This window comes from Leptonychotes weddellii, chromosome 10 (genome assembly GCF_054177405.1).
Source record: "Leptonychotes weddellii isolate Sample4059 chromosome 10, ASM5417740v2, whole genome shotgun sequence".
In the NCBI taxonomy this organism is placed as follows: Eukaryota; Metazoa; Chordata; class Mammalia; order Carnivora; family Phocidae; genus Leptonychotes; species Leptonychotes weddellii.
Window position 1 is genome coordinate 95,119,078 of NC_138378.1, and position 22,299 is coordinate 95,141,376.

The 22,299-nt window shown below is 45.2% G+C and overlaps 1 protein-coding gene across 1 annotated transcript in view; it reads right to left on the reverse strand.

Moving 5' to 3' along the window:
- The window catches only part of GALM (galactose mutarotase), a 52,395-nt gene extending 30,439 nt beyond the window's left edge, over nucleotides 1-21,956 (reverse strand). The window contains exons 1-4 of the mRNA XM_006745290.3: nucleotides 21,570-21,956; nucleotides 10,944-11,098; nucleotides 6,459-6,665; nucleotides 1,347-1,428 (exon numbers count right to left, since the gene is read on the reverse strand). Of these exons, the coding sequence (XP_006745353.2) occupies nucleotides 1,347-1,428; nucleotides 6,459-6,665; nucleotides 10,944-11,098; nucleotides 21,570-21,759 (634 nt within the window). The 5' untranslated portion in view covers nucleotides 21,760-21,956. The remainder of the gene's footprint in view (nucleotides 1-1,346; nucleotides 1,429-6,458; nucleotides 6,666-10,943; nucleotides 11,099-21,569) is intronic.
- Nucleotides 21,957-22,299: the final 343 nt, after the last annotated feature.

Consider the following 22,299-nt stretch of genomic DNA (forward strand, 5'->3'; position numbering starts at 1 on the left):
GACTGAGCCACCCAGGCGCCCCTGCTCTTAACCGTCTTGATCATCCTCCCACTGCTTTCTTTTTTTTAAATTTTTAAAATTTTTTTAAAGATTTTATTTATTTATTTGACAGACAGAGGCACAGCGAGAGAGGGAACACAAGCAGGGGGAGTGGGAGAGGGAGAAGCAGGCTTCCCGCGGAGCAGGGAGCCGGATGCGGGGCTCGATCCCAGGACCCCGGGATCACGACCCGGGGCCAAAGGGAGATGCCTAACGACCGAGCTACCCAGGCGCCCCCTCAGCTCTGATTTTAATGAAACCTAAATAAGAATATTTGTCTACTGCTTTGGGGTAGTTACCTCAAGTGAATTTCTATAAGCTGCCACAAACAACAGCACCCCTGCGAGCCACCTGGCTGTCATCCATCTGTCCCCTGGAGGCAGATGGCAGTACACCTGCAATCTAGTACAAGTTTGTTTGTTTCTTTGTTTCTTGTTTTTAGTTGAGACATAATCCACATACCACAAAACTCACCCTTTTAAAGTACACAGTTCAGTAGTGTTTAGTATATTTATTTACAGGATATTACCATCACCACTATCTAATTCCAGAATCTTTTCATCACCCCCTACCAAAAAAACCTTGTACCAGTTGTCACTCTCCATTCCCTTTGTCCCCAGCCCCTGGCAACCTCCTAATCTACTTTCTATCTCTACGGAGCTATGGATTTGCCTATTTGAACTAAGGTAGTTTTGATCACATATAATAACAACCAAGATGATCTCAATCCAGTTAACCTAGGAGGCGCCCCCCCCACACACACACACCCCATAAGGCTTGAGTTTGGTAACACCTCACCTTCCCTTTTGATACTGTGGACTCTCCATGCTACCCCACCCCCCCAACTGTGTCTCAGAGGTGACATATGCATCGTCCTCCCCGGGGTCCAACCTTTCCTCCTCCATCTAAAGCCAAGTTGTGTTCTGTCAGTGTCCTGCATTGGGGAGGTAATGCTTAGGTAAATTTAGCTCCGCTGAGGTGCTAAGAAGTACCTGATTTACATTTTAGCAGAGAACTCTTGCTGTCTACGGCTCAGCTAGGATGGCCGTCTGACCCAGTTTGTTTAGAACTGCCCCGTTGCCCAAGCTTAATTATTAATAGCATCCCCTTTCCCTCTCAAAAGTGTCCTGGCTTGGGTGTTTAATTATATGGCCACCCAACCTTAACCCACATAAATGACTAATCACGGTAATTATAGGCAATTTGGCGGGCCAACAGAGAAAATAAATTTAGGTAAATGAGGTTTCGGTACTCTCCCAATCACACCGCAGCTCTGCATTCCCGTAAAAACGTTGAAGTTCACCAACCTGTAGGAATCAGGGTTTCATCCACAGGCAAAAAGGCATCAGCTTCTATAGTGACTTCATGGTCGTATATGTTTGGGGAACCCTGGGACAGAAAGGTAGAGAAAGAAAAGAAGATCTAATGCTTAGTCTTATTTTGTATTTTTGCTTTTTTTTTTTAAGATTTATTTATTTGAGAGAGAGAGAGCACGTGAGCTGGGAGGTGGGGTGGGGAGAGGGACAGAGGGAGAGGGAGAGAGAATCCCAAGCAGATTCCATGCTCAGCGCTCAGTGCTCAGCGAGGAGACCCATGCAGGGCTTGATCCCATGACCCTGAGATCATGACCTGAGCGGAAATCAAGAGCTGGACACTTAACCGCCTGAGTGACCGAGGCGCCCCAGGTATTTTTGCTTTTTAACTTCTCTGCAGAAATGTTTTCAGGCATTGACAAACACTTTAGAAATCCCATTTGACCTATGGCGATGATTAATATGTTCATTTAAGCGTAGGTAGATAGGTCCTCAACATAGCAACTGATATATGTGGAAGAAGTTTTTGAGGGTGACCCCAGCATGCATCTTCTTGTCTAAGTGGAATTACGAGTGTGAAAAGTCAGAGAGACATCAATGGTTTGAAAGACTTTTCAACTTTGGCTTATTAACAGAGGGGTTTCTCCCACTCTCCCCACATGCTAGGCAAACAGAAGAGCAATAGTTGTTGACCCGGAACACACAAGTGCTGGATGGCCAACATCTTGCCTCCAGGCTTGGAGGTGGGGTACCTGTCCCCCTTCTCTGGCCCAGCTCCCACCCAGGGGATCCACTCTGTACCACAGGACAGAAGCCCGGCAGTCAGAAGTAGAGTTCCTGCATTTGGGAGCTCACTCATCTCTTCCATTAAAGATGCAGCCTGCCTTCCGGGGGGGGAGGAGTCAAAGACGGGTCAGTAGCCAGAAGGCCCGGGGTCTAGTTCCGGCTCTCGTGGAATGGCCCCAGGGAAATCACTTAGCCTAGAATCTCTTGTCCTTCAGGGCAAAACAGGCCAATGATGCTCCTTTTCTACCTTTTCCAGGGTGTTTGTGAAGGACGGTTAATAAAGCTATGTTGTGCTGCTTGCAAATTGGCAGGGACACATACAGGTTTCTGATAAAAAGGATTATATTTGAATACTGTATTTTCAAGCTTCACAGCAGAAGTCGTGGAAGGGGAACCGGGAGAGGGCTTCTGCTTGGTGAATGCTCAAAACTAAGCTCAACTAGTGCTTCTCAACTGGGGATGAGCTTGCCGTAGGGCAAAATTTGGCAATGTTCTGGAGACATTTTTGATTGTCATGACTGGAGGTGGTAATGCTACTGGTGTCTGGTGGGAAGAGGTCAGGAATTCTGCCCAACGCCCTATAATGCACAGCCCTGCAACAAAGAAATTGTGTGACCCAACATGTCAATGTGCTCGGGTTGAGAAACTACGAGCTAAGCTAAACTGAAAGCTAAGCTGGGTTCTTGAGAAGCAAGCAGAGGGAGGCAGATCCCTGTGGGTTAACCGAAACAGATCCTCTAGTGAGAAAGACTTAGGCCCACACAATCAAATGGAGTCGTCCTGAGGAGAAATGCCAGGATTTTAGAGACCATGAGAATCTATGTCTAAACAGGCCAGAAATTGCTTTAATTACACTCCGAGGAGGCTCTGTTCCTCAAGAAGTGCCCTGGTCTTGTGCCCTCCCGGTGGGTACACGTGGGCAGGGGTAGGAGGGGACTGGAGGCAAGGCCAGGGCAGAGGCCTCTCCTCTGTTCCCATAGTCTCTACCTTAGTCACTCGTTTGGTCCCTGTTCTGACCTGAGAAGGTAGGTCCAAAATGGGAGGGCTCTGCACCACCACCTATAGCAGCTCCAGACTAGAAGGGGTCTCTCCTGGAGGGCTCCCCCTACTCCCATCCCCTCATGCCTCAGGGGTCCTGCCAGCACCCAAGAGGCCTCTGGGCCTGAGGGGAGCAGAGATGAGGGAAGAGAACTGGGGACTGTTTCCCTGGCTCTATCCACTCAATGCTCAGCCGAAGGTTGAGTAGTATTCCATTGTATGAATATTTGGTAGACTGTTGCTTGTTTCCAGTATTTTTACTATTATGAATAAAGCTGCTTAGGAATTTCCTTTTTTCTGTTTGTTTTGTAGCACTAGGGCAGGAAGAAAATGATTCAATCACACACTAAATAAACTGATGAGTCTGAGAGGTTAAGAAGAAGCCTGGGTTGGGGGAGAAGGAAAGGAACATTTATGAGAGAGCCACTCCCTTAATGCATCGGGTCACCAAGTGGCACCTATGTTCCTTTATGAAAGGGAAGCAGGCTTCATTTTACCATTCTTCTGACCTGGAATAATTCAGTGATCCATTCTGGTGGAATATTCCTGCTGGATTCATTTCCTTTCTAGGCCGATGAAAACCTGGCAAGGAAGGCTGATCCACCAAGAGCTCTTGAGGCCCATCTCTGGGTTCACTGTTGGGTTTGGTTAGCTTTGCTCAGCTGCTACTAGTTCAGAACATTAAGCATTTATAAAGCCCTCTGTGGCCTGCCCGGGGCTTTACAGACCTCTCCGTGCGTTGCCACTAGGACGGCCTTCATTCAGCTCTCCTCACCTTGAGCAGGGTAGCACCGACACTCGAGTACTACCCCAAGCCATCGCACCTCCCTTCCTGGCACCCTCGTTTGCCCCTGGCAGAGCGCTGACTTGTTGAGTCGTCCTGTGCTAGGGTCATATGCTCGGGGTAAAGGACGCCCTCCCTAATCCCACCGGGTGGTCCAATTCCCTTGCTGGTACTCGGTTAGGCAGGGCATGGGACACACTTCTGGCCCATGAACTGTGAGGCAAAGGCTGCTGGAGAGCCTCTGGGAAAAGTTTTGTTTATTCTTAAAAATGGAACATTAGAGATATGAAAAAAAGGAATAGGTTCTTTTTTGCCTCTGGGTGCGACTACACGAAGACGTGATTCCTGGAGCTGCGGGTCACAACCATCTTGCGGCCAGGAGACAATGAGCCCGAAGACAAGAGCCAAAACACTGAAGAGGCAGAATGGGAAGATGGAAGAACCCGGGTGCTTGCTGACATACCTCTCCAGTCAGGCTGGAACCCCACTATTGCCTTTCATCTCAAATTCCCCCCAGGCTGCTTCATTGCCCAGTTCGGGGTTAGATAAGGAAGGAAGGAGGACAACAAACAAAGCCCAAACAACCTGCAACCCATATACCTTTTCCATTCTTTGAAAAACACAGTTCTCTCCTCCCCTCAGGCCATCAACACTCAATCTTAGAAGTGATGAGTCAAAATTTGGCCCCAGGTAGAACAAACATATTGCTTATTAAATTTAAAAAAGAAAGAAACAAGCAACAAGAAAATACATAAGATGAGCTGACCACTTTAAATGATCAAGTTTTGAGTTATTTACCTGGGGAGGGTTTAAGACACATAATAATGCTTTCCTGGGTAAGGTAAGAGATGTTCTGAAGATGCAGAGGCCCCTGGACCCCAGGCCTGGTGAGTGACCACCCACTCTCATCAAAGGGCCCCAAAGGGCTAATGGCCCTCTCCCATCCTCAACCCTGAAGCTAGTGGCTGTGGATTCCAGTTGCACTCACTAAGACAGTATACAGAAGGGGGTTAACGTTGACTACCCCTGTGGGTGGGTCTGTGACCCGCGAGGGTCCTCCTGCCTGGTAAATGGACAGAGCCATAGTGAACTTGCATTCCCATTTTGTCTCCTTGATTGGAATACATCATCAGATACTTACATATTTAATGTATAATTTCCATTTCTGAATCTATTTCTTTAGATTATAAAATAGGATGTCCTAAGTATACAAAAATGTAGAAAATAGTAAAAAATCACCATGATCTACTACCTATAAAAAACCACCAATTGTTTCTTTCTGTCAAGTTTCTTTCTGAACTTATTAGAAAAGGAGGGTCTTTATGCACATTATTGCAGAGCCTCTATGGCTGGGTATGTTTGTTTGGGTTTTGGTTTTTGGTTTGTCTTTAAGATTTTTTTTTTTAAAGATTTTATTTATTTATTTGACACAGAGAGAGAGCACAGCAGGGGGAGCGGCAGACAGAGGGAGAGGGGGAGGGAGAAGCAGGCTCCCTGCTGAGCAAGGAGCTTGATCCCAGGACCCCCGGGGTCAGGACTGGAGCTGAAGGCAGACGCTTAACTGACTGAGCCACCCAGGTGCCCCAGTCTTTAAGATCTTAAGGAGGATGGTGGAAGTTTCTGAGGATAAGCAATAGGCAAGTTTAGAATTCTTTCTTTATTTTTAAAGGGAGAACTTTGGAAATTACATAAGAACCAATTAATTTGTGCTATTTGGAAAGATCCTAGGAAAAAAAAGCAGCACATCGTCAGCAGACTCCTAAAAGAGTGTAAAAATGCAAGATATTACTAGTTGGCTGTGAACATCATCTTGTGGTAGGAAATCATGCCAAAGCAATTCAAGTATAGTAGACAATGATGAGCTTTTTAGATGAAGAGGAAGTAATAGATAGAGTCTACAGAGTTTAGCTAAACTTTCTACTCTGCCTCATGTAACAGCCTCCTCAACAACCTCAAATATTACCATTAGGAGGGAATAAGGTAGTGTAGAGGGGATTACTGAGGAGTGGGGAGTCTCTCTATAGCACTCTTACGGTGGGCTACATGCTGGAAGCATACAAATGTTGGCAGCATGTCTAAAGGGGCTGAGCCAAGCCCATTTTTAAAATTCCAAGGATGGAAAGTGCCTTAACTGGAAACTTTTAGGGGTAGGAGTGGAATGAGGAAGCAAATGTAAGCTCATGTTACAGTGAGATGAAAGGGAGTTCTTGAAATAGCTGGTTCCTTGTCTGAACATGTGGGAAAGAGATCATTCTCTGGGTAATACAATGTACTCATTCTATCTTTCTCTGTAACTTCCATTTATTGAGCACCTACTATGAGTCCGCAGCTTTGCTAGCCATTTTTCCTCAACGCCAGGGTTGACCCCATTGCAAGAGTAATTCTGTCCTGGGTTGGTCTCTCCAGCCACTCCCCAGGTCACACAAAGCACATGGCAGGAGAGAAGAGGCAAGTTACCCTTTATGCTACAGCAGGAGAGCAGAGGAAAGTCCACTTACCTGGCCTGCCAGGTTGAAATAAGAATGGTTGGTCAGATTGACCGGTGTGGTCCGACTGGCCTGGGCTCGATAGTTGATCATAAGCTCCCCACCATCCAGCGTGTATGTCACCCAGACTTTCAACTCTCCAGGGTAACCTTCCTCACCATCTGGACTGACTCTTGAGAACTGGACGCCATTTGACAGCATCCGAGGGGTCCAGAGGACCTAGAAAAGTGTTTTCAAAGCTGTTAAGTCATTGTAATCTCGAGCTAAATGCCACGTTTCAATATTTAAAGCTAGCTAATTCTAGGAAGAGAAATGGTTATATGATCTTCAAGATGTTTGAATAATAGCTTGGATTTTAATTGTTCTAAAATTTTGTTTTATACAAAAAAGTAGATCTTGAGAGAAAATTTTTTTCTTTCTCTTTACCTACTCATATTCCCCATACTCTTTCTCTTTAAACTTATATGTGGGTGCCTGGGTGGCTTAGTTGGTTAAGTGACTGCCTTTAGCTCGGGTCGTGATCCTGGAGTCCCAGGATCGAGTCCCGCATCGGGCTCCCTGCTCGGCAGGGAGTCTGCTTCTCCCTCTGACCCTCCCCCCTCTCATGCTCTCTCTCTCTATCTCATTCTCTCTCAAATAAATAAATAAAATCTTAAACTTATATGTATGTGTCTACAATGTTTTCTTCTTCCCCTTCTTCAAAACTTTTTTTTTTTTTATCTTGGTGCCGCATTCTGATAAATGTCATATAGCAAAATCTGCCAGTGGTATTTAAAAAATGACCGTAATAAATGAGCCCCTCTTTCCCAGGGAAGTACTATTTATGAATATTTATAAAAAATGCTCCAAGATTCTCTATATTCCCTGGGCAGAGTTCCAAACAAGTAAGAAGGCACTTGTTCTATTAGGAAGAGTTCTGCCCACATGTCAGGAGTCCTGATTTGGGGGCCAGGTTTGTTCCTAGCTCATTGTATGATGTCGGGCATCAGTCCCTGGCATAAAGGGGTTGAAAAATGATCTTGAAGTTTTCTTCTTATTCTAGAAAATATGGTTCTAAGGGTGTCAAGAAAAATATGAAGAAAAGTTTTCTAGAATTTTTTGCTTTTGGCAATAGGAATTTTTGATTCACACACAGTGGTTCCTCTCACCTTTGCCCTAGAGTCCTCAAGATTACCCTTACGGGGGAGGGACAACCAGGATTTCCTGAGTGCCCATGATGAGCCAAGACACTGCTAAGAACTACACAGAAACTCTCTCTCTGTCTCGGAGATGACTCAATGTAGGCACCACTATCTTCATTTAACGATGAGAGAGCTGGGCTCAGAAAAAACACACTGTTTTTCCTAGCTTCTTCCAGCTGAGAAGACAGTGGTCTGATCCTGAGCTGTTTTCCTTATTCCATGCGATCAGAGGACATACTGTCCAGAGAGTCCAGTCCCTCTGGGGAGTCCTGGAGGTCACTATCAAGAGGTCTTTGCTGACAGGAGATGTCCATTTGTTCGGTGCTCACCAGCCACTGACCTGGTGCTTTACATAAATCATTTCATAAGGTAAGGATTTGGTTGAACCAAATGAAATGACCATCTTTGTAGGTCAAAACAGTTGAACACTGGCAATTTCAAATCGCTCCAACTAATACTATGACCCCATTTTACAGATGAGCAAATTGAGTTCCGTGGTGCTTCCTTGCCTACTTCCACCTCCCATATTCCAGGGGGATTGAGTAGAACCTTTTCATACTTCATGCTCATTGTTTAAAACTTTTTTTTAAAGATTTATTTATTTATTATATATAGAGAGAGCGAGCGAGCGAGAGAGAGAGAGAGAGCTTGTGTGCACACATGCGCACCTGCACGAGCAGGGGGAGGAGCAGAGGAAGAGGGAGAGAGTCTTAAGCAGACTACAGGCCGAGCATGGAGCCCGCTGCGGGGCCATGCCCATTGTTTAAAGGGGTAAAAAAATCTTGTTTAAAGTCATACATGTCATTAGTGACAGAACTAGGATTCAAACTCAGGCCTGGCAGTCTACACCATCCACATCTTCATTTCAATGAATGTTTTGTTTGAATCTCCTTTTTTCAACAGAAGAGTTGAGGCCAAACACTGTCATTCCAAATAGACTTGAAAGATAATAATTTCCGTGGGTCACAGGAATGGCCTTTGAGCCCGGGCTCTGCCCACCTGCTCCTAGCATGGCCTGGATCTCTGTCACTGATGTTGAGAGATCCCACATTTACCAGGAAGGGGAGCCCAGCAGGAGCAGAGGTCTCTGCATTTACCTACAGTGAAAGCAGCTGGTATCCGAAACAAATTTACTGACCTTAGTAAAAAATTAATTTTACACCCTAGTTGTCTCCTAGAAATGTTGAACTTTCAAGACACTTAAAATATAAAAGCCGGTTATATGCATGATTAAAAAAAGAAAAAAGAATCCCCCAAATGGAAAATTTGAGGAATAAAAGATTTGAAATAAAATGTTCTTCAATTGCTACCTAGTCCTTGTCCTTCAGAGAAAGAACACAGTGGAAAGTTTTTTGTGTAAACCATTATTATCAGATTAAGTGTAATTTTGTGGAACACACAATTTCTATTCACGGGAGAATATCCCTGACCCTGCACTTTCCGAATTTCCTGAAAAATTTCCACGTTTGCATCTTTAGGCCTACTTATATGCCATTTCTAATCCTGTTAGGTTATTCAAATTTCATCTTTTAAAAAAATGTGTTGATATAAATAGAACAAGACGTATCTACAAACCAGCTATTTGTTCAGTAATTGTTGAGATGAAATACAACTGGAAACAGAGTTCATCCGATACTGCTCATGTCACTGTGTGCAAGCTTACGGTTCAAAAGCTTTCAATATCTCCAGGGTAACATTCCAAGTCTTTCCCCCACCCTTTCTGGGCTTCTGCACAGCCATTTTTTCCAGTACCTACTTACTAAATGAAATGCTATTCTTTCTTCAAGGGTGGTTCCAATCCTCCCTCCCGAGTTGCTATGAATCTGTCCACACCCGGTTTCTATAGCACACCGCTAGCATCTATATGAGGGGGCTGGTGGCCTAGAACAGTTATTTATCGAAGGGTCTGGCTCCCTCGCCGTAGGGGAGTCTCAGGAATCCCCGCCACATTATGCTGCCCGGTTCACAGAAGGAACTCAGGAGGCACAGTGCACTGAAGGATGTGTCTACTCACTACTGGGCTGTGTTTTTACAGGGCACACATGTGAAGCAACACCACAGAAAACCCCACAGTGGAACAGAGGGAAGAGGACCAAGCCAGAACAGGTGCTGTTCTGAGGCTCTTCTGAAAATCCCTGTCAGAGCAGAGCTGGGCCTAACTTCCCCGGGCTGGGCTTTGCCCATGGCCCTGCCATATTCCGGAGACCCTCTGCCCTAGTGCTGCTAGGACCGAGGCTACCCCTTGCCTTCACGCCTTCCTGGTGTGAGGAGTCCAATCATGGAGGAACAGGGACGAGATGGGGCAGCGCGATTCTAGGCCACAGACAGGAAGTTGGTGAGACAGGGGCAAGAGAGTGACCAACTTCCTTCAACAGGACAGGAGGCAGAAAGAGGCAGAAAGGAAGAAACAGTGATCTTCAACTGCCATACACATGCCAGTATTTTCTGGCTCTTCTATAGGAAATAAACTGGCGGGGGGGGTAAAATTTAAAGAAGAGTTAGCTACCAAAATTATCTCCCTGAAATTAGACTAGTAAGAGAGTCGCTGGGGGCTAACCCTCAGGACTCCCACACAGCTAGGAAGCACGCCAGGCATTTCTACTTCAGGGAGAAGCTGTCTGATCAGTTTGTGGTCCTGACCCTGTTTTTCCAGGGATTCACTTGGGGAATGGGAGTTTTAATGTGGAAAGAGGTAACTGGGGGAGGATCTGAGGTAATTTTGAGGCATGAGGCACTTCCGTGTAAGGCTACGCCTGGATGTGGCACCACACTGTGGTGGGGAGGGGGCTTAGCGGCAGTTTCAGGGGTGTGTGTTGGACCGGGGGCACCTACCCCAGTGGTTATGGTGTAGAAATGAGGGCTGTGGGCCGGGCCGCCCAACCTAGGAATTATATGGCCTTTCAGACCCTCAGGTTTCTCATCTGGTGATAACGCAGGGCTCTCGTAAGCATGAGAGAGAAGACGTGCGAAGGCCTCGTACAGTAAGCGGCAGGTACTAGTTTTAAGCCACTTTTCCGCTGCGCCCAAGGTCCACTGGACTTCCTGATCCCGACACAGGGAGAAAGTCATTCCCTGTCTTTCCCTTTCACTCAGGGCTCCCCTGCCTGTTACAGTCCGAAGAGCTACAGAAGGATGGGTCCTGGAACAGGGCCAGTGCATCTGCTCCCCCCGAGTCCCTGGATCAGCCTCTTTCCTCTATCACCTCCCCACGCATTTGCTGCAGGGCCGAGGATTGAGCCTGGCGAATAGATGGTATGTTTGAAGGTTCTCTGTGAAGTACGCCAGGGGAGGACTCTGTCCAGTGCCCCTGACTCACCTTGTCAAACCCTCTGACTCCTCCATGCAGACTGTTGGGCCCATTGTTGATGGCCAGCTTATACTCCTTCCCGTCCAACGTGAATGTTCCTTTGGCAATTCGGTTGGCCACCCTGCCAACCATGGCTCCAAAGTAGGGCTGCTTTTGGAGGTAGCCTGCAGGACACGAGATGGAATGTGTTTTTAAAACTTCAAACCGAAGCTGAGGCTCACAGTGCTGCCCACCACTTTCTTCTGAGAGCAGCTGAAAGTAGGAACAACTTGGGCATATTCTTTTTTTTTTTTTTTTAAGATTTTATTTATTTATTTGACAGAGAGAGACACAGCGAGAGAGGGAACACAAGCAGGGGGAGTGGGAGAGGGAGAAGCCGGCTTCCCGTGGAGCAGGGAGCCTGATGCGGGGCTCGATCCCAGGACCCTGGGATCATGACCCGAGCTGAAGGCAGATGCTTAACGACTGAGCCACCCAGGTGCCCCCAACTTGGGCAAATTCAACTCCTCAGGGGAGCACAGGAAAAGGGTGTTCTTTACACACGACGCTTTCCCTTTCCAAAAGTAATGTGTGTTCTTTATAAACATTGTGAAAGAACTTCATAAAGCACAAAGAAGAAATTTATTTTTTATAAAGATTTATTTATTTGAGCTGGGGAGAGGAAGGAGAGGGAGAGAGAATCTTAACCAGACTCTGCACTGAGCACAGAGCCCCACTTGGGGCTGGATCTCACGACCCATGAGATCATGACCGAGCCAAAACCAAGAGTGCAACCAACTGAGCCACCCAGGTGCCCCAAGAAATTTAAATCATCCCAATCTCATCACCAGAGAGAACTACTGTTAATATTCTTATGTATAGCCTCCTGCCTTTTAGTACATGCAGACATGTGCTTTTCTTCTTCTTTTTATAAAGAAGTGGAGTCTTAATTTACATGCTGCTTTGTAATCTGCTCTTTTCTAGGCCAATCAATTTCCTTAACTAAACATTTCCTTAACATATATTTGTGTTGTCTCAAGAATTCTTCTTCTTTCTCTTTTTATTTTTTTTGGAATAATACAATTATTTCATGAAACTATCCTTTAAAGAGCATGAAACAAATATATAGAGTAGGCTTGTCAGAGGAAATATAGGACACCCAGTTGAATCTGAATTTCAGATAAACAATAAATAATTTTTTAGTATAAGTACAACCATATTATTATTATGCATGAGACATACTTAACACTTAAAAACCATTTGTTGGGGTGCCTGGCTGGCTCAGTCAGAAGAGCATGTGACTCTTGACCTGGGGCTCGTGAGTTCGAGCCCCAGGTTGGGTGTAGAGATTACTTAAATAAATGAAAAAATAAAAACTTTTTAAAGAAGTTTTAAAAAACGTGGGTGCCTGGGTGACTCAGTCGGTTAAGCGTCTGCCTTCAGCTCAGGTCATGATCCCAGAGTCCTGGGATTGAGCCCCGCGTCAGGCTCCCCGCTCGGTGGAGAGCTGCTTCTCCCTCTTCCTCTCCCTGCCGCTCTGCCTACTTGTGCTCTCTCTATCTCTCTGTCAAATAAATAAATAAAACCTTAAAAAACAAAAACAAAAAAAATAAAGAGTTTAAAAAAAACCCAAAAAACTCCATTTGTTATTTATCTGAAATTCAAATTTAATCAGGTGTCCTGTATTTTCATTTGCTAAATCTGGCAACCTTAATAAAGAGTAAAACGTGAAAGGGGCTGCTGGTGGCTCAGTTGGTTAAGTGTCTGATTCTTGATTTTGGCTCAGGTCATGATCATGATCTCGGGGTTGTGAGATTGCGCCCCACGTCAGGCTCCATGCCCAGTGAGGAGTCTGCTTGAGATTCTCTCTCTCCCTTTGCCCCTTACCTGGCCCCCACCTGCTCTCTCTCTCAAATAAATAAATAAATCTTTAAAAAAAAAAACGTGAAAGTCCCTCTTTTATGCCTCAACTCTTCTTCTTCCCAGTGACAACCAATGCTAACAGTTTGGCATATACACTTCCAGTTTTTTTGTTTTTTAATTAACTATAGAGAAGCACATACAATTACACAAATGCCATATTTATATAAAGAGAATCGTACTATGCACATTGTTTTGCAAGTTCTCATTTATCAAATGCCTTAAGATCTGTCCATGTGACTACATATCCATCTACCATATTCTTTTCTTAAGATTTTGTTTATCTATTTGACAGAGAGAGATAGCAAGAGAGAGAGAGCACAAGCAGGGGAAGCAGCAGGCAGAGGGAGGGAGAAGCAGGCTTCCCGCTGAGCAAGGAGCCCAACGCCAGGCTCGATCCCAGGACCCCGGGATCATGACCTGAGCTGAAGGCAGACACTAACCTGACCGAGTCACCCAGGCGCCCTACTATGCTACATGGCATACTGAGGAGCAAATTGTTGTGGGGCTTTTTAGGGGCTATAAAAAGCAATATGCTTATGCCCTTTTACTTACAAGTCTGTGCACAGGAATGTTCTTTCTTTCCTTCTCTTTAAGTTCCTCTACCATATGATTACAATGGTAGAGACGAAGGTTTGGAGGTAGTTTGTTTTTTGCCTTATCACTAGCATCACTGTCTACTCTGTTTTTCACTCAGATGCCCTTGGAATTCCATCCCCCTTTCCTGTGGTACTCTGTATCCATCCCGTCTATGTGGATGAGAAGAATATACAATTCTCAGGGAAATCCAAACCAAAACCACAATGAGAAACCACCTCACACCAATCAGAATAACTAAAATTAACAAGTCAGGAAATGACAGATGTTGGCAGGGATGCGGAGAAAGGGGAACCCCCCTACACTGTTGGTGGGAATGCAAGCTGGTGCAGCCACTCTGGAAAACAGTATGGAGGTTCCTCAAAAAGTTGAACATAGAGCTACCCTACGACCCAGCAATTGCCCTATTGGGTATTTACCCCAAAGATACAAATGTAATGATCTGAAGGGGTATGTGCACCCCAATGTTTATAGCAGCAATGTCCACAATAGCCAAAACATGGAAACAGGCCAGATGTCCATTGACAGATGGGTAAAGAAGATGTGATATATATATAGATATAGATATAGATATATAGATATATATGTATATAATGGAATACTACCCAGCCATCAAAAAAGGTGAAATCTTGCCACTTGCAACAATGTAGATGGAACTAGAGGGTATTATGCTAAGCAAAATAAGTCAGTCAGAGAAAGACAATTATCATATGCTCTCACTGATATGAGGAATTTAAGAAACAAAACAGAAGATCATAGGGAAGAGAGGAAAAAATAAAACAAGACAAAAATCAGAGAGGGAGACAAACCATAAGAGACTCTTAATCATAGGAAACAAACTGAGGGTTGCTGGAGGGGAGGGAAGTTGGGGGGATGGGGTAACTGGGTGATAGACATTAAGGAGGGCATGTGATGTAATGAGCACTGGGTATTATATAAGACTGATGAATCACTGACCTGTACCTCCGAAACCAATAATACATTATATGTTAATTAATTGAATTTAAATAAAAAAAGAAGAGAATGCAATTCAAGCATATGAATTTTTACCATGGCTGGAGGGGTTCTCAGGATACAGACCTTGAACCATTAGGCCAGTTACAGATCATAGGTTCCCATTACTCAACCAGTTGGGCACAAGTGAAACATTAACCATCCTCTTCCAGGTCTCTCCTGATTCACTCCCCGGCTAACCTGCAGGTCCTCAGAGTCCTGCCCATGGACTATCATAATAGCTAACACTGAGTTCTTCCTAAGGCTCGGCTACTTTCTAAGTGCTCTATTTAACTCATTTCATCTTCAGGATAGTTCTACGAGCTAGACAGTATTACTACCCTCCTTCTATAGACGTGGAAACTGAGGACAGAAAGGCTAAGTAACTTGCCCCCAAACACAACAAGTTATCAGAAGAACCTGGATTTGAACAGTCTGGCTCCTAAGGACTTACTCTGAAGCACACATTATTTGAAAACAAGGCTTTCTGGTGAATTGATCTTACTACCATCCCTTCGCATAGGCCAGACTGACCTCTCCACCAGCTCCCACCTCCCTCCCCACCCTCCTCTCTTTCTGAAGCTGCAGCTTTAAAACTCCTTACACTGGGTAACCAAAAGGAGTTCCGATGGGCCAGGAAAACTTCTCTTGGTTTTGCTTCATCTGCTCTTGTTTTTTTAGTAGACTTTATTTTTTAAAGATTTTATTTATTTATTTGTGGGAGAGAGAGAGCACAAGCAGGGGGAGAGGCAGAGGGAGAGGCAGGCTCCCTGCTGAGCATGGAGCCCAATTCAGGACTTGATCCCAGGACCCTGGGATCATGATCTGAGCCGAAGGCAGACACTTAACCGACTGAGCCACCCAGGCATCCTAGACTTTATTTTTTTTTTTAAAGATTTTATTTATTTATTTGAGAGAGAGAGAATGAGAGATAGAGAGCACGAGAGGGAAGAGGGTCAGAGGGAGAAGCAGACTCCCTGCTGAGCAGGGAGCCCGATGTGGGACTCGATCCCGGGACTCCAGGATCATGACCTGAGCCGAAGGCAGTCGCGCAACCAACTGAGCCACCCAGGCGCCCCCCTAGACTTTATTTTTTAGAGCAGTTTTAGGTCTACAGCAAAATTGAGCAGAAAGTACAGATTCCCCATACATCCCCTGTCCCCACACATGCATAGCCTCTCCCAATACCAACACCCTCCATCAGAGAGACACATTTCTAATTGATGAACCCACACTGACATATCATTATCACCCAAAGTCCCTAGTTCAACAGTAGGGCTCTCCCTTGGTGTTGTACATTCTATGGGTTTGGACAAATGAATAATGATATGTATCCATCATTATAATACAGAGTATTTTCGCTGCCCTAAAAATCTTCTGTGTTCTGCCTACTCATCTCTCCCATCTCTCCCCTTGGCAACCACAGATCTTTTTACTGTCTCCATAAATTTGCCTTTTTCAGAATGTCATAGTTGAATTGGATAGTATGTAGCCCTTTCAGATGGGCGTCTTCCATTTAGTAATATGCGTTTTAGTGGCTCCTTGTGGCTTGATAGTTCATTTCTTTTTAGCACTGAATAATATTCCATTGTCTGGATGTACCACAGTTTATTTGTCCACCTACTAAAGGACATCTTGGTTGCTTGTTTTGGCAATTATGAATAAAGCTGCTTATAAACACCGTTGTGCAGGGTTTTTTGTGGACATAAGTCTGTGTGGGTGTGTGGACATAAGGTTTTAACTACTTTGAGTAACTACCAAGAAGCATGACTGCTTGATCATATGGTTAGAGTACGTTGGGTTTTGTAAGAAACAATCAAACTGTCTCCCAAAGCGGTGGTACCATTTTGCATTCCCAACAGCAATGAATGAGATTTCCTGTTGCCCCATATCCTCACCAGCATTTGGGGTTGTCAGTGTTCTGGATTTTGGCCACTCTGGTAACCCTCACTATTATTTTAATCTGCATTTCCTTGATGATGTATAATGTGGACCATTCATCTGCTTTTCAGGAGCTCAAAAATGTAAAGAAAAGCAGCATTTTTGTTCAAAATTATTTGGCCGTATAAATCTTTGATTCCTACTTTGATCCATTCAACAAATGTACACGGAGCCCCAACTCTCCGTGGAGACAATGACAAATCCAATGGTTCATGGGCTTGCAAGAATTCCCTCAGAAGGGACCACTCTCTGGCCATAGTAAATAGCCCGTGGAGACAAGAAGCACTTGTCAGTGCTTGGTTTAGGGGAAGAGTTTTCAATGACTGAACCATAAAGACAACATAAACTACTGCTCCCAACTGTCTCCGAAAAACTCTTCAGAACAAATGGATTTTATACTATCTTCATATGTTACTAAGTTTTATATCAAATCAGAATTATAGAAAGTGACAGTCCTCAAATTCTGAATAGGACATGACTAAAAAGCTTCTTTTGAAATGCAGAAAATATGGGGCGCCTGGGTGGCTCAGTCGTTCAGCATCTGCCTTCAGCTCAGGTCATGATCCCAGGGTCCTGGGATGGAGCCCTGCATCTCCCTCCCACACTCCCCCTGCATGTGTTCCCTCTCTCTCTGTCAAATAAATTAAAAAAAAGATTAAAAAAATTTAAAAGGATAAAATAAAGACATTTTTGAAATGCAGAAAATAGGGGCGCCTGGGTGGCTCAGTCGTTAAGCGTCTGCCTTCAGCTTGGGTCATGATCCCAGGGTCCTGGGATCGAGCCCCACATCGGGCTCCCTGCTCTGCGGGAAGCCTACTTCTCCCTCTCCCACTACCCCTGCTTGTGTTCCCTCTCTCGCTGTGTCTCTCTCTGTCAAATAAATAAATAAAATCTTAAAAAAAAAAAAAAAAGAAATGCAGAAAATACTGTTTTCCATGCAAAAAGGGCAAAGTTTCTAGGTCAAGCCACCAATGATGATTTAATCAAGCCCATTGCTGATATCTGTCCCTTTACCTGGGCAAAGGACTGGCCAAAATATATTAATGGATCTTTCCACTCTTCTACCATCCCAAGGACCCCAGCTGTGCTGTGCACCTCATACAGCCCAAATTTCAGCCAGAGTGCCCTAAAGTCTGAAATAAAAGTGCCTACTAATCCCAGGCGAAGCTTCTACAACCTGAATGACTTTCCTTTGGCTTTCAGAGGAAAACAGCCATTACTTTCATTGACAAGCATTTTAATTGTCCCCAATATTTTATATATTTTCAAATGGCTGCTGGTTATCCACATGGATCTTCATGCCCTTTTCTCAGTATTAACTAAGTGAAGTAAAAGGTTCCAGGGGGGCGCCTGGGTGGCTCAGATGGTTGAGTGTCTGCCTTCGGCTCAGGTCACGATCCCAGAGTCCTGGGATTGAGTCCCGCATCGGGCTCCCTGCTAGGCGGGGAACCTGCTTCTCCCTCTGCCGCTGCCTCTCTCTATCTCTCTCTCTGACTCTCATGAATAAATAAATTAAAAAAAAAAAAAAAAAGGTTCCAGGAGTGTGAGGGAAGGTATTTGGAGGCAAGGGAAGGAAAAGAGATAAAAGCTATTGATTGTTCACTACAGACACTATCACAGCTGGTTGCACATTTAATCATCATTATCCATTAATTTAGGTGAGGAAATAAGTCTGGGGAGGTTCAATAACTTGCTTAGGTCCCACAGCTTTAAGGGACAAAGCAGAGATCTAAACCAGGAATCCTCAATGTTTCCTCTAAGGGCACTGGGCATCTGCAATACCGAGCCCCTCCCTTTTCCTCCACCCCCCTATGAACTGCACTTTTCGAAAAACACAAAGTCTGTTTTTTCTATTTCTTTCCATAATGGCTCTCATGGCAGTAATAGCTGGGTATTTGGTGGTGACTGGGGGGAAGATAAAGGGGCAGGCAGGTGGTGATTGTGTGGGTAGGTTGTTTATACCCGTGGCTTATAGGCAAATAGTCTCATCACAGGTTTTGAAAGAAGTCATAATGACTGTAGGTGGGACAGGAAGACGAAAAGCACTTTTAAGTATTTTACGTACAAAAAGTGGCAGAAAAATTCATAGGAGGCATTACTGATTTTTCCAGGCTGTAACTAAAAGATCCTACGATTTACCTCTTTAGAATTCTACAGAAGAAAGATCTAATTTTCCCAGGGAGAAACTGAACCATTCTGACCTCCGGTCATGGCCACGATCCAAGCAGATTATATAAGCTATCTGGGAAACTGGAGAGCGTTCACATCTAACCTGGCAGTTAGGAAAGGACCATGTCTCATGGAATTATCCATGCTTAGCTACGCCCTGTGGCTCAAAACGTTTTGGGGACATAGTAATGTCAAGATAACCCCCTACTCTGTCATATTCTGTCATGTCTTGTAGCGTTAAATGATTTACCTCCGTTTTGTTTATATAATACTTACATATTCAGATACTCCAAAAGAATATGCAGTGAAAATAAAGTCTCCTTCTTAACCCTCCACCCCAGCTACACAGTGTCTTTTCTTAAAGACAATCACTGTTAGCAATTTTTTTCTTTTTTAAGATTTTTTTTTTAAAGTAGTTTCTACACCCAACGGGGGGCTCAAACTCACAACCCCGAGATCAAGAGCCATACTCTCCACCAACTGAGCTAGCCAGGTGCCCATTTTTGCCAGTTTCTTACCAGGGGTTTTAATACACAAGAATTAATCAAAATAGTAGTAGAGCACCATTTCACACTACTCTAACCAAGACAAGTATGCTTCCTGTTATGACATAAATGAAGTCTTCTTTTATCTTTAGCAATACTGAAAGAATCTACAAAAAAACTGAAAGACAGGGCTGTAAAAAGGGAACAAAGGGCCACTTGCAATAACCACGAGGATGGCTGCACATATTAGAAAGCACTAATTGATATTCTGAGGGCTTTCTTCCAACTTCCCCTCTTCTGAAAATAGTGTGCTTTCCTTTTAAAATCAATAATTCAATTATCTAAATTATAGCATAGGAATGAGGATGGCTGTCTCGACCCAGCACCCAGAATATTTTAGAGACTTTGATTCAACCTTTTTGGGAAGCCTGTGATGTATCCTAATAAGAAAATGCTATTTAATGTTCTCAAGACAGGTTACTAACGTGGAGGGCAATACAGCACAAGCTAGATCCCTACAATCCGAGGGCATCTGTTTTTTTTCTCCCTTTTAAGAACATGTGGGGATAATACTTTCTTCACCCAGATTCCCACAGGAGTCCTAGACTCAAGAGACGACTCCACTGTATGGATACCTTCACAAAATCGGCACTTGACGCCCATGAAGACACTGCTACTTCCCAGGCGGCATGTCCCCGCACACGGTTCCTAAGAGTTCCACAGACGCTCTGTCTTTGAAGATCCACGTGACTCTTGCAGCAGAACTAAAACAGGTAAGGAGGGGGCGCCTGGGTGGCTCAGTTGGTTAAGCGACTGCCTTCGGCTCAGGTCATGATCCTGGAGTCCCGGGATCGAGTCCCGCATCGGACTCCCTGCTCAGCAGGGAGTCTGCTTCTCCCTCTGACCTTCCTCTTTCTCATGCTGTCTCTCATTCTCTCTCTCTCAAATAAATAAATAAAATCTTAAAAAAAAAAAAAAACAGGTAAGGAGGGAGGGTAGGTGAATGTGTGTGTGTAGAGGTGCAGAGGGAGGGCCACTATCTCTTGAACGGTGATAAAGCAGAGATGGAGGAGGTGGTAAAAGTAGATGCTGACAGCTTAGCATCTCCAATGCTTTGTTGGCTCTGGAATTCTAGGCCCCTCATCCAATTCTTCAACTCCACTGGGCAATTCTGCACCAGCCAAGTAATCTCTTTGTGATTCTGCGTCAGCCTAGAAAATAGCTATGCTACTAACAGAGAGAGCAGTGACTCAGCAAAATGACTCTCAAGAATCCTCTTTTGTCACTTGTCAACCCTCTTGCCTTCTGACTCTGAAGGCAGAAAATCTGAACCCCCATCAGAGAAAAACCAAGACCCAGAGTTTTCTGTTGACTTCTAACCATGAGCCATGTTACATTAGCTAAAGAACCAAGCAGATAGAAAGACGCACCTAAAGGAAAACCTCAAACCTCCTCTCTAGCAGTTTTTGTGCACGCCCCTTCCCCTGAGCAAATGGTATTTATCTTCAAGCAGTTTCCCTTTGCCAACTTTATTTCAGACCTTATCTCCAATGACTAGCTACACAGCAGGGACAAGAGATAGCTCTGCGTCCATTTTCCTTTGCTGAGATCAAACTGCAAGTGTAATTATTCATGAATCCGATTATTTGCCTAATGTCTATCTCCCCAGCTAAAGGGCAAGCTCTATGAGGGTGAGGACCATGTCTGTCTCACTGAATGAGAACTGAATGAACCGTTTTTGAATGCATGGATTCATACATGATCCTAATTGCTCACGGATTCCACTAGAAGTTCATCCTAGTTGGGAGACATTGCTAGACAATGAGTTGGTCTTCCACTTCTGCACCCACTGAGCCATGTTGGAGCATTTCTTTCTTTCTTTTCTTTCTTTCCTTCCTTCTTTCTTTAGATTTTATTTATTTGTCAGAGAAAGAGAGAGAGCGCGGCAGGCAGAGGGAGAAGCAGACTCCCCAACGAGCAGGGGGCCCGATGGGCCCGATGCAGGACTCGATCCCAGGACTCTGGGATCATGACCTGAGCTGAAGGCAGACGCTTAACGATTGAGCCACCCAGGCGTCCCCATGTTGGAGCATTTCTGAGACAATCAGTCCTCCAAGAGGATCTGATGAGGGAGAAAACAAGTAGAAAAGGCAGGTCTTGGGTTGTCTTACTTCAGAACACAGGGGAAGAACGCGGAGCCACACCCCCTCTAGCCAGCTTTTCCCTCTCCTGCCCTCACAGACCTGGCAGTTCAAAGATGGCTCCTGGGTTGCTGGGATTTCATCTTACCCTCAACTACTCTAAATTAATTAGAGCAAAGCCTAACTGGATAACCAGAGGCCAAGTCCTGTAGCTGTTCGCATTCATTTGTCTTTTTTCCGGACACTGGATGGAAACACAGAGTTGGCCGACTGCTAGCACTCCTGACGGCGCCAAGCTCGGGGACTTGCTCTGGCTCCCCGCCGCCAGCAGCCCGATCGATCGGGGCGCGTGTCCGGGGGGGCTGGGGGCCTGGGGCCGGCCCGGCAGCCCGGGGCAGAGTTCAACCCACCTTCCAACTCTGCAAAGCCGAGCACCACATCTGACGCCTTGCCCTGCCTGTCTTTGACCTCCAGGGCCGTAATGGTGCAGCCCCAGGAGATGATGTCCACTTTCAGCAGGTCTGACTGCAGCTGGAACTTCTCCACTGTCCCTGCCCCTGAGGGCAGGTCTCCAAACACGGCTCTGGTCACCGAAGCCATGGGGAAAGCCGGGGGCGTGCAACTGCTCCCAGCCCTGGGAACTCCAGCCTCCAAAGCTGGAGCGGGAGGACTTTACTGGAGAAGAGGCGGGACCCGGCTCAGACTCCTCCCCTTCCTTGCCTGGATTTAGAGAGTGACCGCTCCTGCAAAAAAATATCCTCTGGCGACTTCCTAAATCTTTCCTTTGCCTGAGGGTGACAGGACGGCAAAACTTCCAGACAGGCTTTTCCTTTGCTAACTCTGCCTGCATTGCATGTTGGGAGTGGTAGTCTTTGGAAGGTGAAATTGCATTTTGGGGCCTGTAGTCTTTCTAAACCCAAGTCCTGAATCTGCAGGATTCTACCCCCTTCTCCGGCACGCGGTTCTCAAACAGGCAGTGAGCTAGCTGTTCATTAATGTTGGTGGCAGACTTTCAGATGAAATTCTGGAAAATGCAGAGAGCAGAATTAGAGATAGACGAATGTTGGGGTTGGGGGTGGGGGCGGAATTCTGGTTTTAAATTAACTCTTTGATCCAGAGGAGAAAGAAGTGCAGAGGTAA